The sequence below is a fragment of the Scyliorhinus canicula genome, chromosome 3 (assembly GCF_902713615.1).
Source record: "Scyliorhinus canicula chromosome 3, sScyCan1.1, whole genome shotgun sequence".
In the NCBI taxonomy this organism is placed as follows: domain Eukaryota; kingdom Metazoa; phylum Chordata; class Chondrichthyes; order Carcharhiniformes; family Scyliorhinidae; genus Scyliorhinus; species Scyliorhinus canicula.
The window spans coordinates 1,773,253-1,790,850 of record NC_052148.1 but is presented as its reverse complement, the minus strand read 5'-3'; the positions used below and the strand labels follow the sequence as shown (position 1 = coordinate 1,790,850).

At 48.6% G+C, this 17,598-nt stretch overlaps 1 protein-coding gene across 2 annotated transcripts in view; it reads left to right on the top strand.

Moving 5' to 3' along the window:
• The window catches only part of LOC119963785 (disintegrin and metalloproteinase domain-containing protein 12-like), a 247,970-nt gene that overhangs the window by 65,602 nt on the left and 164,770 nt on the right, over positions 1 to 17,598 (top strand). For both annotated transcript variants that reach the window (XM_038793069.1, XM_038793070.1), the window contains exons 5-6: positions 2,622 to 2,698; positions 3,408 to 3,567. In XM_038793069.1, the coding sequence (XP_038648997.1) occupies positions 2,622 to 2,698; positions 3,408 to 3,567 (237 nt within the window). The remainder of the gene's footprint in view (positions 1 to 2,621; positions 2,699 to 3,407; positions 3,568 to 17,598) is intronic.

Sequence of the window (17,598 nt, the reverse complement as noted above, 5' to 3'; positions counted from 1 at the left end):
CCCCCTACCCTTCCGGGGACTCTATTCCCATCCTATTCATGTATTTGTCAAAATGCCCCTTAAACATCACTATCGTCCCTGCTTCCACCACCTCCTCCGGCAGCGAGTTCCAGGCTCCCACCACCTCCTCCGGCAGCGAGTTCCAGGCACCCACTACCTCCTCCGGCAGCGAGTTCCAGGCTCCCACCACCTCCTCCGGCAGCGAGTTCCAGGCTTCCACCACCTCCTCCGGCAGCGAGTTCCAGGCTTCCACCACCTCCTCCGGCAGCGAGTTCCAGGCTTCCACCACCTCCTCCGGCAGCGAGTTCCAGGCTCCCACCATCTCCTCCGGCAGCGAGTTCCAGGCTTCCACCACCTCTTCCGGCAGCGAGTTCCAGGCTTCCACCACCTCCTCCGGCAGCGAGTTCCAGGCTCCCACCACCTCCTCCGGCAGCGAGTTCCAGGCTTCCACCACCTCCTCCGGCAGCGAGTTCCAGGCTCCACCACCTCCTCCGGCAGCGAGTTCCAGGCTTCCACCATCCTCCTCCGGCAGCGAGTTCCAGGCTTCCACCACCTCCTCCGGCAGCGAGTTCCAGGCTTCCACCACCTCCTCCGGCAGCGAGTTCCAGGCTTCCACCACCTCCTCCGGCAGCGAGTTCCAGGCTTCCACCACCTCCTCCGGCAGCGAGTTCCAGGCTTCCACCACCTCCTCCGGCAGCGAGTTCCAGGCTTCCACCACCTCCTCCGGCAGCGAGTTCCAGGCTTCCACCACCTCCTCCGGCAGCGAGTTCCAGGCTTCAACCACCTCCTCCGGCAGCGAGTTCCAGGCTTCCACCACCTCCTCCGGCAGCGAGTTCCAGGCTTCCACCACCTCCTCCGGCAGCGAGTTCCAGGCTTCCACCACCTCCTCCGGCAGCGAGTTCCAGGCTTCCACCACCTCCTCCGGCAGCGAGTTCCAGCCCTCACCTCCTCCGGCAGCGAGTTCCAGGCTTCCACCACCTCCTCCGGCAGCGAGTTCCAGGCTCCCACCATCTCCTCCGGCAGCGAGTTCCAGGCTTCCACCACCTCCTCCGGCAGCGAGTTCCAGGCTTCAACCACCTCCTCCGGCAGCGAGTTCCAGGCTTCAACCACCTCCTCCGGCAGCGAGTTCCAGGCTTCCACCACCTCCTCCGGCAGCGAGTTCCAGGCTTCCACCTCCTCCTCCGGCAGCGAGTTCCAGGCTCCCACCACCTCCTCCGGCAGCGAGTTCCAGGCTTCCACCACCCTCTGTGTAAAAAACTTACCTCGTACATCTCCTCTAAACCCTGTCTCTTGCACCTTAAACCTATGCTCCCTAGGAATTGACTCTTTCACCCTGGGGAAAAGCTTCTGACTATCCACTCTGTCTATGCCTTTCATAATGTTGTAGACTTTTATCAGGTCGCCTCTCAACCTGCGTGGTTCCAGTGAGAACAAACCAAGTTTCTCCAACCTCTCCTCATAACTAATGCCCTGCATACCAGGCAACATCCTGGTAAATCTTTTCTGTACCTTCTCCAAAGTCTCCACATCCTTCTGGTGGTGTGGCGCCCAGAATTGAACACTATATTCCAAATTCAGCCTAACTAAAGTTAGAACATAGAACATACAGTGCAGAAGGAGGCCATTCGGCCCATTGAGTCTGCATCGACCCACTTAAGCCCTCACTTCCACCCTATCCCCGTAACCCAATAACCTCTCCTTTGGTCACTAAGGGCAATTTATCATGGCCAATCCACTTAACCTACACGTCTTTGGACTGTGGGAGGAAACCGGAGCACCCGGAGGAAACCCATGCAGACACGGGGAGAACGTGCAGACTCCACACAGATAGTGACCCAGTGGGGAATCGAACCTGGGACCCTGGCGCTGTGAAGTGCTATCCACTTGTGTTACCGTGCTGCCCCTGGTTCTACAACCAAATTTGATCCCACTGCCTAGTCCTCGAAGATGAACCATTTTCTGTGATGAAATGTTCATGATACTGTGTTTGAACTGCTGCAATACCATCCGAGTCGTGAATGATATTGAACATTGTGTCATCCTAAGCAAACATCCCGGTTATGATTTTGTGGTGGGAGGAAGCAGCTGACATTGGTTGGGCTGAGGGCACTACACTGAGGAACTCCTGCAATGATACCCTGCAGCTGACATTGGTTGGGCTGAGGGCACTACACTGAGGAACTCCTGCAATGATACCCTGCAGCTGACATTGGTTGGGCTGAGGGCACTACACTGAGGAACTCCTGCAATGATACCCTGCAGCTGACATTGGTTGGGCTGAGGGCACTATACTGAGGAACTCCTGCAATGATACCCTGCAGCTGACATTGGTTGGGCTGAGGGCACTACACTGAGGAATTCCTGCAATGATACCCTGCAGCTGACATTGGTTGGGCTGAGGGCACTACACTGAGGAACTCCTGCAATGATACCCTGCAGCTGACATTGGTTGGGCTGAGGGCACTACACTGAGGAACTCCTGCAATGATACCCTGTAGCTGAGATGATTGACGAACAGCTACAACCATTTTCCTTTGTGCTCAGTACAACTGCGACCAGTAGAGAGTTTTCCCCGATTAATGGGGAGTATTAAAATGCCACCTTGTATGTTCTCTCGATAGAATCGCTGTTATTATGAAGGGACAGTGAGAGGATTCTCTGGATCACAAGTTGCTGCAAGTATATGTTCCGGACTCAGGTGAGCACGAACTGTGAAAAAAAAAAAATTGAATTCTTGAACATATTTGAACAGAATAATACCTATGCACTGTCACCCTAGATAATGTTCTCAAGTCTCTGTAACGGCCAATGGGAGTTGAAAACAGTACCTTAAATAATGAGCCAAACTCCAGACCCTTTCCTTAGACTTGGATTCCTGCTGTCTTAGATTTGGTCTCTTTCAAGGCAGTATGAATCATCTCAGTGGGCATGTCATCCTCCACATATACCAGGCCTTCTGAGCCCCTTCTGAGGTTTTATAATGGGTGCAGAAAAATTCTGTTACATTGCAAAGCTAGACTTCCTGGAACAAACCTGAACCTGGATTATTTCCAGACCTTCTTGATCCTTTCGAGAACATACAGCCACTTCTCACTGCACTGAATAGGCACACTGCCTCAATGTGTTCATTGATATGGCTAAACACAGTCCCAGACAAATCCACAAATAACGTACAAGATTTATTGGAATATTTTATGTTAATAAATGTGTTTGTTGCTTGCCACTGTCTTTGACTTTATGATCATTTAAGATGTGGGTTTGTGAGAACACTTCAAAGCATTCATTTGTGCTTCCAATCAATGAGCTTCTTATTGGACATACAAAGTTAGCAATGGCCTCTTTGGAGTCATTTTTGTAAAAAATTACAATCTGTCCGACCTTCACCCTTTCTGTTCTGTTGCTTTCAGTGCTCTAATTATTCTCACTAACCAGAGTTATGTTATTGAGCATGTTGAGAAAGATGGACAAGTGTACCACTTGGTGTATAGACCGGAATACCTCAAATCGAGAGAGATTAGGTGCAGAGGCAGACACACCGTACCTGAGTATACTCAACACCCAAACCGGGTAAGGATAGTGCTTTGTGTTTAACTCAAATAGGTTGGTGTGTTCATTTGGCAGGTTGAAGGATCAATGGAGATTATTAGTGGATATGTGTCTAGAATATTGATATTTGATAGATTGGTGCATTCAATTGATATTCAACAAACATATCTTTGAACTAGTATCATCGAATGACAGCAAAGAACGGTGCTGGTTGCCTCATTCAATGAGAACAGGTCTCTCCTCTTTCAGCACAACCCTGTCATTTATTTTCCAATGTGAACCTATGAACAGGAAAAGTCTGGTTGGTCCACCCAGATAATTGTCTATGCATCAGACCAAGAGATTCCCTACCCCCTCATTGCCGTGTAGCCTACTGAGTGTTTTGCCAGAGAGACAAGAAATTTAGTAGAGCTATCTCCTTTTTAAAAATAAATTTAGAGTACCCAATTCTTTTTTTCCAATTAAGGGGTGATTTAGCGTAGCCAATCCACCTACCCTGCACATCTTTGGGTTGTGTGGGTGAGACCCACGTAGACACGGGGAGAATGTGCAAACTCCATGCAGAGTTGGACCCGGTGCCGGGATCAAATTTGGTTCCTTGGCACTCCCTCCATAGCAAGAACATCCTTCCTCAGATAAGGACACCAAAAATACACACAATACTCCAGGTGTGACCTCACCAATACCCTTTACAATTGCAGCAAAACATCTCTATTCCTATACTCAAGTCCTCTCGCTATGAAGGCCAAAACACCATTTGCCTTCTTTACTGCCTGCTGTACCTGTGCGCTTACTTTCGGCAACTGATACGCGAAGACACCAAGGTCTCGCTGAGTATCCGCCTCTCACAATTTACACCCATTCAAATAATAATCTGTCTTCCTATTTTTGCTGCTGAAGCGGATAACCTCACATTTATCCACATTATACTGAACCTGCGATGCATGTACCCACTCACTCAGCCTGTCCAAATCCCATTGAAGCATCTCTGCATCCTCCTCACAGCTCACCCTCCCACACAACTTTGTATCATCTGCAAATTTGGAGATAATACATTTAGTTCCCTAATCCATATAATTAATATATTGTTCTCGGCCAAGGTTTAAAAAAACTCCAAAGTATATTATGGAGTTAACCTGACCTATAACGTTTTGTTGAATTTGGCTCGGATGAACAGAAAAGCCTGCTTTTCAAGTACAACAGGTTTGTTTCAAACACGAGCTTTCGGAGCACGGCTCCTTCTTCAGGTGAGCCGTGAAGGAGCCGCCACAGAAGGAGCCGTGCTCCGAAAGCTCGTGTTTGAAACAAACCTGTTGGACTTTAACCTGGTGTTGTAAGACTTCTTACTGTGCTCACCCCAGTCCAACGCCGGCATCTCCACATCATGCTTTTCAAGTGTTATTCAACAGAACATCTTAGGCGTTTTTAATCAAAAAAACAAGCTTCATTTGAAGAATTTAGTTAACATTTGTATAATGAAATGAATGAATGAAAATTGCTTATTGTCACGAGTAGGCTTCAATGAAGTTACTGTAAACAGCCCCTAGTCGCCACATTCCAGCGCCTGTTCGGGGAGGCTGGTACGGGAATTGAACCGTGCTGCTGGCCTGCCTTGGTCTGCTTTAAAAGCCAGCGATTTAGCCCAGTGTGCTAAACCAGCTAAACACACACAGCAAGAATTGTTATTAATTACGAACATAAAATTGGGGCTGGTTTAGCACAGCAGTCAGATTGAACTGCAAAGAAGTTCAATCCAGCAACAGCTGCGAGAAGTATCAGTTGCTTAAATAAACCTTCTTTAAAATTCCATAAGGGAAACTCTGTTTTTCCTCAATAAAGCTCAGGGAAATTCTGGTGGATTTGAAAACTAAGAAGAGTTACACAGGCCTGAGTCGGATCTTCTGAGTGAAGGTCCAGGTTAATAAAAGTGAAAGTGACTCCCCAGAAGGAATCCCAGAGTCTGGGGCATCAGACTCAATGTCCTCGAAGATCCTCGTGAGCCATCCAGTAATTCTCTATCACTCCGCGTCCTGAAAGGACAATCAGCTGAAAAAAAACAACTTCAACATCCAAAGCACGGGCAGTCACCTTCCATCTTAGTTAATCCTCTTTTATTTTTCCCCTCTTCCTCCCTCTACATGTGTATGTCTTTTGTGTGTTTAAGTAGAGAGTTCGACAATAAAAAGAGGGGAGCAGTAGCTTAGCTGGCCTTGAGTTTAATACAATTATTGAATGCCTTCTTTGTTATTTCTTTGTTTGTTATTTACAGCACAACAGGAGGCCATTTGGCCCATCGTGTCTGCATCGGCTCCCAAAAGAGCTGCCTAGCTAGTTCAATTTCCCAGTCCTATCTCCATAGCCCTCTAAATTCATCACTTTCAAATATATATCCAGCTCTCCTTTGAAACCTCCTATGGAATCCACCCCCACCTCTCTCCCAGGCAGCACATTCCAAACCCCAACAACTCTCTGAGTAAAGACGTTTCTCCTCATCTCACTCCGAGATCTCTTGCTAACCATCTTGAAATTGTGACCCCCCCCTAGTCATTGACATACCAACTAGTGGAAACAGAATAGCCTTAATTACCCTGTCAAATTTGTTCAGAATTTTGAACACCTCAGTAAGGTCGCCTCTTAATCTTCTCTGCTCCAAGGAGAACAAGCCCAATTTCTCCAATCTTTCCTTGTGTCTAAAATTCCTCATTCCTGGGATCATTCTAGTAAATCTCCTCTGCACTCTCTCCAGGAATTTAACATCCTTCTTTAAATAAGATGCCCAGTACTGAACACATACTCCAAATGTGGTCTGACCCATGATGTGTAGAGGTGCAGCATCACTTCCTTGCTTTTGTACTCTACGCCCCTATTTATAAACCCAAGGATGCTATAAGCCTTCTCAACAACTGTTTCAACTTGTCTGGCCACCTTCAGAGAATGATGCATTTGAATCCCGAGGTCCCTCTGCTGCCGTACTCTCCTCAAAGTTGTACCACTAAGTCTATATTGCCTATATTCTCCGAAATGCCGGCCAAGTGGTGAGGCTGGCATAAACATCGGAGTGTTGCGTGCCAGCGTCAAAGGGCCTCCTGGCCCAGTGATTCAGCAGCCATCAGGGGGACAGCGGACAGCATGGCGGCGAAAGCCGGCCCTGTACTGTCGGCGCGGGTCCGCGTATGCTGGAAATCTCTATGACACTGTGACTCTATGTAACTAGTAGAGTTGACCAGAGGGAACCGGTGGATGTGATTTATTTAGACTTTAAGAAGGCTTTCAATAAGGCCTCACATAGCAGATTAATCTGTGGTTAAAATGCATGGGATTATGTGTAGTGTTTGGAGATGTATAGAAAGCTGGTTAGCGGACAGGAGTCAAAAGGTTGGATAAATGGGTCTTTTTCTAATTGGCAGGCACTGATAAGTGGGGTGCCGCAGGATCTGTGCTAGGGCGCCAACTGTTCACATTATATTGTCACGGGAGTGTCCCTTTAAGAAAGGTTTTGTCTTATCACATGGCTTCAGTGATGTCATTGTGTGGGTGGAGCTGGGCTGTGGCTATGACATGATTTTCCATCCACAAAGCCATGCTGACTTTCCTTAATTAGTCCTTGCCTCTCTAAATGCCTGCAGATCCTGTCCCTCAGAATACCTTCTTAACTTACCCACCGCAGACGTTAGGATAACCGGTCTATAGTTCCCAGGTTTTTCCCTGCGGTCCTTCTGAAACAAAGGCACACACCTGGTTGCTGCCGGCAGGAACCTGTCGTGTTGGGCAGGCCGCTCGACCCATCCGGGCCGGAGAATCGCCGCTCGCCTGTTACAAACGGCGAGCGGCGATTCTCCGAGTGGCCAGCCGTGAATCTCGCCGCGCCGGTTTGGGAAGGGTGGGAGAATCGCATGCGGGTGCCAGGGCGGCGTGGCGGAACTCGCTCGGCGCCCCAGCGATTCTCCCACCCGGCATGGGGGGAGAGAATTCCACCCAATGTCAGTGTGTATATGCGCGATCTTCTTGGAGATCCTCTCCACTTTAAGCCGGAAGTTTGCAGTGTCGATGGTAGCCACGATGTGGAGATGCCGGTGTTGGACTGGGGTGGGCACAGTTTTACAACACCAGGTTAAAGACAGGTTTGTTTCGAAACACTCGCTTTCGGAGCACAGCTCCTTCCTCAGGTGAATCACTATGAGGCCGGCATCTCCACATCCTGACATCCTTCCTCAAATAAGGAGACCAAAACTGGACAGAATACTCCAGATGTGGTCTCACCAACACCCTATACAATTGTAACAACATTTCTCTACTTTTACACTCCAGTCCTTTTGCAATAAACGCAAACATTCCATTTGCCTTTTCAATGACATGCTGTACCTGCATACCGACCTCCTGTGCTTCATGAACAAAGACACCCAGATCCCTCTACCCAGGCACATCTTGAATCTGCTTTTCATTTAGAGAATAATTTGCCTTTCTATTTTTTTGGCCAAAATCGATAACCTCACATTTAACTCCATGTGCCAAATTTTGGCCCAATCTCCAAGCCTATTTACCACTGTTATTTGTGATATATATTAATGATTTGGATGAGAATGTAGGAGGCATGGTTAGTAAGTTTGCAGATGACACCAAGATTGGTGGCAAAGTAGTCAGTGAAGAAAGTTATATAAGATTGCAACAGGATCTTGACCAATTGGGCCAGTGGGTCGATGAATGGCAGATGGAGTTTAATTTGGATAAATGTGAGGTGATGCATTTTAGGCGATCAAATCAGGGCCAGACCGACTCAGTTAATGGTAGGGAGTTGGGGACAGTTACAGAACAAAGAGATCTCGGAATACAGGTTCATAGCTCCTTGAAGGTGGAATCACAGGTGGACAGGGTGGTGAAGAAGGCATTCAGCATGCTGGGTTTTATTGGTCAGAATATTGAATACAGGAGTTGGGACGTCTTGTTGAAGTTGTACAAGACATTGGTTAGACCACACATGGAATACTGTGTTCAGCTCTGGTCAGCCTATTATAGGAAGGATATTGTTAAACTAGAAAGAATGCAGAAGAGATTTACGAAGATGCTACCAGGACTTGATGGTCTGAGCTATAAGGAGAGGCTGGATAGGCTGGGACTTTTTTCCCTGGAGCATCGGAGGCTTAGGGGTGAACGTATAGAGGTCTATAAAATAATGAGGAGCATCGATAAGGTAGATAGGCAACATCTTTTCCCAAAGGTGAAGCAGGCCAGAACTAGATGGCACAGGTTTAAGGTGACAGAGGAGAGATACAAAAGAGACCAGAGGGGAAATTTCTTCACACAGAGGGTAGTGAGTGTCTGGAACGGGCTGCCAGAGGCAGTGGGAGAGGTGGGTACAATTTTTTCCTTTAAAAAAGTTACAGTTACATGGGCAGGGTGGGCATGGAGGATATAGGCCAAATGCAGACAAGTGGGACTAGCTTGGTGATAGAAACTAGGCAGCATGGACCAGCTGGGCCGAAGGGCCTGTTTCCATTCTGTAAACATTGAGGACTCTGTGACTCTATCTATACCCGTCTGTAAAATCTTTATCTGTCTGCTTTCCCACATACTTTAGTATCATCTGCAAATTTAGCAATGTTACACTATCCCTGCTGCAGATCATTTATATAGATTGTAAACAGTTGAGGTCCGAGGACTGACCCCTGTGGCACCCCGCTACTTAGTTCGCTAGCCAGAGAAAGGTCCTTTTATCCCAACACTCTGCTTTCTGTCAGACAGCCAATCCTCAATCCAATCTCGTACTCCACCCCCAAACCCCTGTGATTCACCTTCTGGATCAGTCTTTTATGCAGCACCTTGTCAAACACCTGGAAGTCTAGATATACCACATCCACAGGTTCCCCATTATCCACTTTGCTGGTTATATCCTCAAAGAACTCAAGCAAGTTTGTCAAACGTGACTTACCCTTTATCAAAACAATACTGACAATTGTGGATTGAGCTTTGTTTTTCCAAATGGTCAGATACCTGCGAGACCTGGATAGAGTGGACGTGCAGCGGATGTTTCCACTTGTAGGAAAAACTAGAACCAGAGGAAACAATCTCAGACTAAAAGGACGATCCTTTAAAACAGAGATGAGGAGGAATTTATTTGGCCAGAGGGTGGTGAATCTGTGGAACTCTTTACCGCAGAAGGCTGTGTCTTTACCACAAATCATTGAGTGTCTTTAAGATAGAGATAAATAGGTTCTTGATTAATAAGGGGATCGGGGTATTGGGGAGAAGGCAGGAGAATTGGGATGAGAAAAAATATCAGTCATGATTGAATGGCGGAGCAGATTCGATGGGCCAAGTGGCCTAATTCTGCTCCTATGTCTTATGGTCTTATCTCCTCCTTAATGATTGATTCCAGCAACTTCCTCACCACAGAGATCAAGCTCACTGGTGTACTTTTTGCCCCTCTCCCTTTTTGAATAGGGGCGTAAAATCAAATATTAGTGTTTTGTGTTTAAACAAAGGAGATTACAAGGGGACGAGAGAAGAACTAGCTAAGGTAGACTGGGAGCTAAGACTTTATGGTGGAACAGTTGAGGAACAGTGGAGAACCTTCCAAGCGATTTTTCACAGTGCTCAGCAAAGGTTTATACCAACAAAAAGGAAGGACGGTAGAAAGAGGGAAAATCGACCGTGGATATCTAAGGAAATAAGGGAGAGTATCAAATTGAAGGAAAAAGCATATAAAGTGGCAAAGATTGCTGGGAGATTAGAGGACTGGGAAATCTTTAGGAGGCAACAGAAAGCTACTAAAAAGCTATAAAGAAGAGTAAGATAGAGTATGAGAGTAAACTTGCTCAGAATATAAAAACAGACAGTAAAAGTTTTTACAAATATATAAAACAAAAAAGAGTGGCTAAGGTAAATATTGGTCCTTTAGAGGATGAGAAGGGAGTTTTAATAATGGGAAATGAGGAAATGGCTGAGGAACTGAACAGGTTTTTTGGGTCGGTCTTCACAGTGGAAGACACAAATAACATGCCAGCGACTGATAGAAGTGAGGCTATGACAGGTGAGGACCTTGAGAGGATTGTTATCACTAAGGAGGGAGTGATGGGCAAGCTAATGGGGCTAAAGGTAGACAAGTCTCCTGGCCCTGATGGAATGCATCCCAGAGTGCTAAAAGAGATGGCTAGGGAAATTGCAAATGCACTAGTGATAATTTACCGAAATTAACTAGACTCTGGGGTGGTCCCGGTGGATTGGAAATTAGCAAACGTGACGCCACTGTTTAAAAAAGGAGGTAGGCAGAAAGCAGGAAATTATAGGCCAGTGAGCTTAACTTCGGTAGTAGGGAAGATGCTTGGTTTACTAAGGAAGTTGAAGCACTTGTCAAGAGGAAGAAGAAGGCTTATGTTAGGATGAGACATGAAGGCTCAGTTAGGGCACTTGAGAGTTACAAGTTAGCCAGGAAGGACCTAAAGGGAGAGTTAAGAAGAGCGAGGAGAGGACACGAAAAGTCGTTGGCGGATAGGATCAAGGAAAACCCTAAGGCTTTCTATAGGTATATCAGGAACAAAAGAATGACTCGAGTAAGATTAGGGCCAATCAAGGATAGTAGTGGAAAGTTGTGTTTGGAATCAGAGGAGGTAGGGGAAGCGTTAAATGGATATTTTTCGTCAGTGTTTACACTGGAGAAAGACAATGTTGTCGAGAACACTCAGGTTCAGTCGACTAGGCTAGATGGAATTGAGGTTCAAAAGGAGGAGGTGTTAGCAATTTTGGAAAATGTCAAAATAGATAAGTCCCCTGGGCCAGATGGGATTTATCCTAGGATTCTCTGGGAAGCCAGGGAAGAGATTGCAGAGCCTTTGTCCTTGATCTTTATGTCGTCTTTGTCGACAGGAATAGTGCCGGAAGACTGGAGGATAGTAAATGTTATCCCCTTGTTCAAGAAGGGGAGTAGAGACAACCCTGGTAATTATAGACCTGTGAGCCTTACTTCGGTTGTGGGTAAATGTTGGAAAAGGTTACAAGAGATAGGGTTTATAATCATCTTGAAAAGAACAAGTTGATTAGCGATAGTCAACACGGTTTTGTGAAGGGTAGGTCATGCCTCACAAACCTTATTGAGTTTTTTGAGAAGGTGACCAAACAGGTGGATCAGGGTAAAGCTGTTGATGTGGTGTATATGGATTTCAGTAAGGCGTTTGATAAGGTTCCCCACGGTAGGCTATTGCAGAAAATAAGGAAGTATGGAATTGAAGGTGATTTAGCGGTTTGGATCAGTAATTGGCTAGCTGAAAGAAGACAGAGGGTGGTGGTTGATGGCAAATGTTCATCCTGGAGTTCAGTTACTAGTGGTGTACCACAAGGATCTGTTTTGGGGCCACTGCTGTTTGTCATTTTTATAAATGACCTGGAAGAGGGTGTAGAAGGATGGGTTAGTAAATTTGCAGATGACACGAAGGTCGGTGGAGTTGTGGATAGTGCTGAAGGATGTTATAGGATACAGAGGGACATAGATAAGCTGCAGAGCTGGGCTGAGAGGTGGCAGATGGAGTTTAATGCGGAAAAGTGTGAGGTGGTTCACTTTGGAAGGAGTAACAGGAATGCAGAGTACTGGGCTAATGGCAAGATTCTTGGTAGTGTAGATGAACAGAGAGATCTCGGCATCCAGGTACATAAATCCCTGAAAGTTGCCTCCCAGGTTAATAGGGCTGTTAAGAAGGTATATGGAAACAGGGAACTGCTGCAAGCACCCACCCAGTACGGTCTGTGGGTGAAGGGGCCCCCCGGAGTGCAGGGGACTACCCGCGTGGCGGACACAAAGTGGACGGCCATGGCGGGTGTCCCCGGGACAAGGGGGAACCCCGGAGCGCAGGGACCCGACCGCATGGGGAGAGCAGTGATAGTGGACATCCTGGACGGCCCCCTAACATAGGGAAACCCCAGAGGGCAGGGGCGCGTCCACCGGACAAATATGGTTAACCCCACAGGAGCAAGGGGGCAGAAGCCCCCCACCAGAATAGTCACCTGGAACGTAAGGGGACTTAACGGCCCAGTGAAGAGATCTAGAGTCCTCACCCACCTTAGAAACATGAGGGCCGACATAGTCTTCCTCCAAGAGACGCACTTGAGGGAGCAGGACCAACTGCGGGTAAGAAAGGGCTGGGTGGGACAAACCTATCATTCCTGTTATGGGGCAAGGGCCAGGGGGGTGGCGATCCTGATTGGCAAGAGGACAATGTTTAGGGCGACAAAGACGGTTACGGACCCAGGGGGACGGTATGTCATGGTCAGCGGGGCCCTGGATGGGGCGCCGGTAGTTCTAGTTAACGTGTACGCGCCCAACTGGGACGACACGAGCTTCATCCAAAAGACCATGGCAGAAATCCCGGACATAGCGACGCACCGACTAATCATGGGGGGGGACTTCAACTGTGTACAGGACCCAACGACGGACAGATCAAACCCCAGAACGGGGAAAACCTCAAACATGGCAAGGGAACTCAGCCACTATATGGAGCAGATGGGAGCAGTAGACCCCTGGAGATTCGCCCACCCGGGGGAGAAAGAATTCTCTTTCTTCTCCCCAGTACACAACGTGTACACCAGAATTGACTTCTTTGTGGTGGGGAAAACGGTGCTTCCAGAGATAGACAAGGTGGAATACTCCGCAATTGTGATATCAGACCACGCTCCACACTACATGGATGTGCGGCTAGAGACGGGAAGGGCCCAGCGCCCCAAATGGAGGTTGGACGGTGCCTTACTAGCTGACAAGGCCTTCAGCGAAAGGATAGCGCAGGCCATAGCGGAGTACACTGAGATCAACCAAAACGGGGAGGTCTCACCCTCCACGTTCTGGGAAGCGCTTAAGGCCGTACTAAGAGGGGAAATCATAGCCTACAAAGCGCAAAGAGATAGGGAGGAAAGGGTGGCTAGGCAGAAGCTGGTCGACTCCATACTGGAGGTAGACCATAAATACTCCGAGGCCCCGACTGTAGAACTCCTGGCGGAGAGAAAAGAATTACAAAGGAACTTTGACCTGCTCTCCACCAGGAAAGCAGTACACCAACTCCGCCAGGCACGCGGGGCCCTATACGAACACGGAGACAAAGCCAGCCGCCTGTTGGCCCACCAGCTGAGAAAGCAGGCAGCCAGCAGAGAAATTGCGCAAATCAGAGATACCAGAGGCACGTTGGAAACAGAACCAGAGAAGATTAACAAAACCTTCAAGGCCTTCTACCAAGAGCTGTACACCTCAGAGCCCCCAACGGGGAAGGCTGGGATGAACCGGTTTCTTGACGGACTGAACATACCAGTTGTGGGAGAGGGCAGAAAACGGGATCTGGAAGCACCACTAGCACTGGGAGAGATCATGGAGAGCATTAGCTCCATGCAGGCGGGGAAGGCGCCGGGACCGGACGGATTCCCGGCGGACTTCTACAAAAAATTTGCGACAGCGCTGGCCCCGCACATGCGGGAGATGTTCACAGACTCGCTAGCTAGGGCCACGTTGCCACCCACGTTAGCACAGGCCTCAATCTCGCTGATACCTAAGAAAGACAAAGACCCAACGGAATGTGGGTCATACAGACCCATATCTCTGCTGAATGCAGACGCCAAAATACTGGCCAAAATCCTAGCCAAAAGGCTAGAAGACTGTGTACCTGAGGTGGTCACAGAGGACCAGACGGGCTTTGTCAAAGGTAGACAGCTGACCGCGAACATCAGGCGCCTGCTGAACGTGATAATGACCCCCTCCGGGGAGAGAACACAAGAGGTGATCGTCTCCCTGGACGCAGAAAAGGCCTTCGACAGAGTCGAATGGATATACCTCATAGAGGTACTGGAGCGGTTCGGGCTTGGAACAGGGTTCACCGCTTGGGTAAAGCTCCTGTACAACGCTCCCATGGCGAGTGTACAGACCAACAATACCAACTCCCAATACTTCCAGCTGCACAGGGGCACCAGACAAGGATGCCCACTGTCCCCGCTGCTGTTCGCACTAGCAATCGAACCGCTAGCAATCGCGCTCAGGGCAGCAAAAAATTGGAGGGGGATCCGAAGGGGAGGTAGAGAGCACAGAGTCTCACTCTATGCGGATGATCTGCTCCTCTATATCTCGGACCCACAAAGCAGCATGGACGGAATCATCGCGCTCCTGAAAGAGTTTGGAGCCTTCTCGGGCTACAAACTCAACATGAGCAAAAGTGAGATCTTCCCATTACACCCGCAAGGGGGGGGGGGGGGGGGGCAGCACTAAAGGGGCTGCCGTTCAAAAAAGCCCGACATAAATTCCGCTACCTGGGGATCCAAATAGCCCATGACTGGAAAGGGATCCACAAATGGAACCTCACCAGCCTGACGGAGGAAGTTAAAAAGGACCTGCAAAGATGGAACACACTCCCGCTCTCCCTCGCGGGGAGAGTTCAGACGATCAAAATGAACGTACTGCCCAGGTTCCTCTTCCTGTTTAGATCCATTCCGATCTACATCCCCAAGGCCTTTTTCAAAGCGCTGGACAAACTCATCATGGCGTTCGTATGGGGGGGTAAAAATGCTAGGATCCCAAAGAAGGTCTTACAAAAAACAAAAACCAGGGGAGGGTTAGCCCTCCCGAATCTACAATTCTACCACTGGGCAGCAACAGCCGAGCGAGTAAGGGGATGGATCCAGGAGCCAGAAGCTGAGTGGGTGCGTGCGGAGGAGGCCTCCTGCATGGGAACCTCCCTCCGGGCCCTCGCCACGGCAGCACTCCCATCCCCACCCAAAAAACACTCCAGCAGCCCAGTGGTGACAGCCACCCTCCAATCCTGGAACCAACTGCGGCAGCAACTTGGCCTGACCAAAATGTCGAACAACAACCATAGGTTCAAACCAGCACTGACCGACGCCACCTTCAAAAGGTGGAGGCAGGACGGGGGGACACTGACAGTCAGGGACCTATACACGGACGACAGGATCGCAACACTGGACGAACTGACAGAGAAATTTCAGCTAGCTGGGGGGAACGAGCTACGGTACCTGCAGCTCAAAAACGTCCTACGAAAGGAGACAAGGACGTACCCACAACCGCCACGACAGACACTACTGGAAGACCTACTGGACGCAAGTATCCTAGAGAAAGGGAACTGTAGTGACATGTATGACCGACTGGTAGATAGGGACGACACCGTACTGGACGCAACAAGGAGGAAATGGGAGGACGACCTGGGGATGGAGATCGGGTGGGGACTCTGGAGCGAAGCACTGCATAGGGTCAACTCCACCTCCACGTGCGCAAGGCTCAGCCTGACGCAACTAAAAGTGGTACATAGAGCCCACTTAACAAGAACCCGTATGAGTAGGTTCTTCCCGGAGGTGGAAGACAGATGTGAACGGTGCCAAAGAGGCCCGGCCAACCACGCCCACATGTTCTGGTCTTGCCCCAGACTCGTGGAGTACTGGACAGCCTTCTTCGAGGTAATGTCCAAAGTGGTGGGAGTGAGGGTGGAGCCATGCCCGATAGTGGCGGTCTTCGGGGTTTCAGAACAGCCAGATCTATTCCTGGGGAGGAGGGCGGATGCCCTTGCCTTTGCCTCCCTGATCGCCCGCCGTAGAATCCTGTTTGGCTGGCGGTCAGCAGCACCGCCCAGAGCTGCGGACTGGCTGTCCGACCTCTCGGAATCTCTCCAAATGGAGAAAATCAAATTTGCCATCCGAGGGTCGGACGACGGCTTCCACAGAACGTGGGAGCCATTCATGCAACTGTTCCGGGACCTATTTGTGGCCAATGTACAAGAGGAAGAATAGTCGGGGGAAGGTAGCGGGAGGGGGGGGGGGGCTACAGGTTCGTTACGGGGGTTCGATGGCTAGCTAAGGCCCAAAACCAAGCTAAATAAACATGTTGAGGGGGGGGGGGGGGGGGGGGGGGGCGCAGTTACTACTACGAAGATGCTTACCTGTAAATATGTATGTTAATTTTTGCGTGTTTGTTTTTGTTTTTTTTTTTTTTTGTTTCTCTCTCCTAACAATTTGTAATTTGTTCAATATAAAATACGAAAACTGAATAAAAACATTTATAAAAAAAAAGAAGGTATATGGTGTGCTAGCCTTTATAAGCAGGGGGATTGAGTTTCGGAACCACAAGGTCATGCTGCAGCTGTACATAACTCTGGTGCGGCCGCACCTGGAGTACTGCGTGCAGTTCTGGTCACCACATTATAGGAAGGATGTGGAAGCTTTGGAAAGGGTTCAGAGGAGATTTACTAGGATGTTGCCTGGTATGGAGGGAAGGTCTTACGAGGAAAGGCTCAGGAAATTGAGGTTGTTTTCGTTAGAGAGGAGAAGGCTGAGAGGTGACTTAATAGAGACATATAAGATAGTCAGAAGGTTAGATAGGGTGGACAGTGAGAGTCTTTTTCCTCGGATGGTAATGACCAACACGAGGGGACATAGCTTTAAATTGAGGGGTGATAGATATAGGACAGATGTCAGAGGCAGTTTCTTTACTCAGAGAGTAGTAGGGGTGTGGAACGCCCTGTCTGCAACAGTAGTAGACTCGCCAACTTTAAGGGCATTTAAGTGGTCACTGGATAGACATATGGATGAAAATGGAATAGTGTAGGTCAGATAGGCTTCAGATGGTTTCACAGGTCGGCGCAACATCGAGGGCCGAAGGGCCCGTACTGCGCTGTAGTGTTCTATGGTCTATGTTCTATCATCAAGGAAGAAATCGCGAGGCATCTGGATAGAAATTGTCCCATTGGGCAGACGCAGCATGGGTTCATAAAAGGCAGGTCATGCCTAACTAATTTAGTGGAATTTTTTGAAGACATTACCAGTGCAGTAGATAACGGGGAGCCGATGGATGTGGTATATCTGGATTTCCAGAAAGCCTTTGATAAGGTGCCACACAAAAGGTTGCTGCATAAGATAAAGATGCATGGCATTAAGGGTAAAGTAGTAGCATGGATAGAGGATTGGTTAATTAATAGAAAGCAAAGAGTGGGGATTAATGGGTGTTTCTCTGGTTGGCAATCAGTAGCTAGTGGTGTCCCTCAGGGATCCGTGTTGGGCCCACAATTGTTCACAATTTACATAGATGAT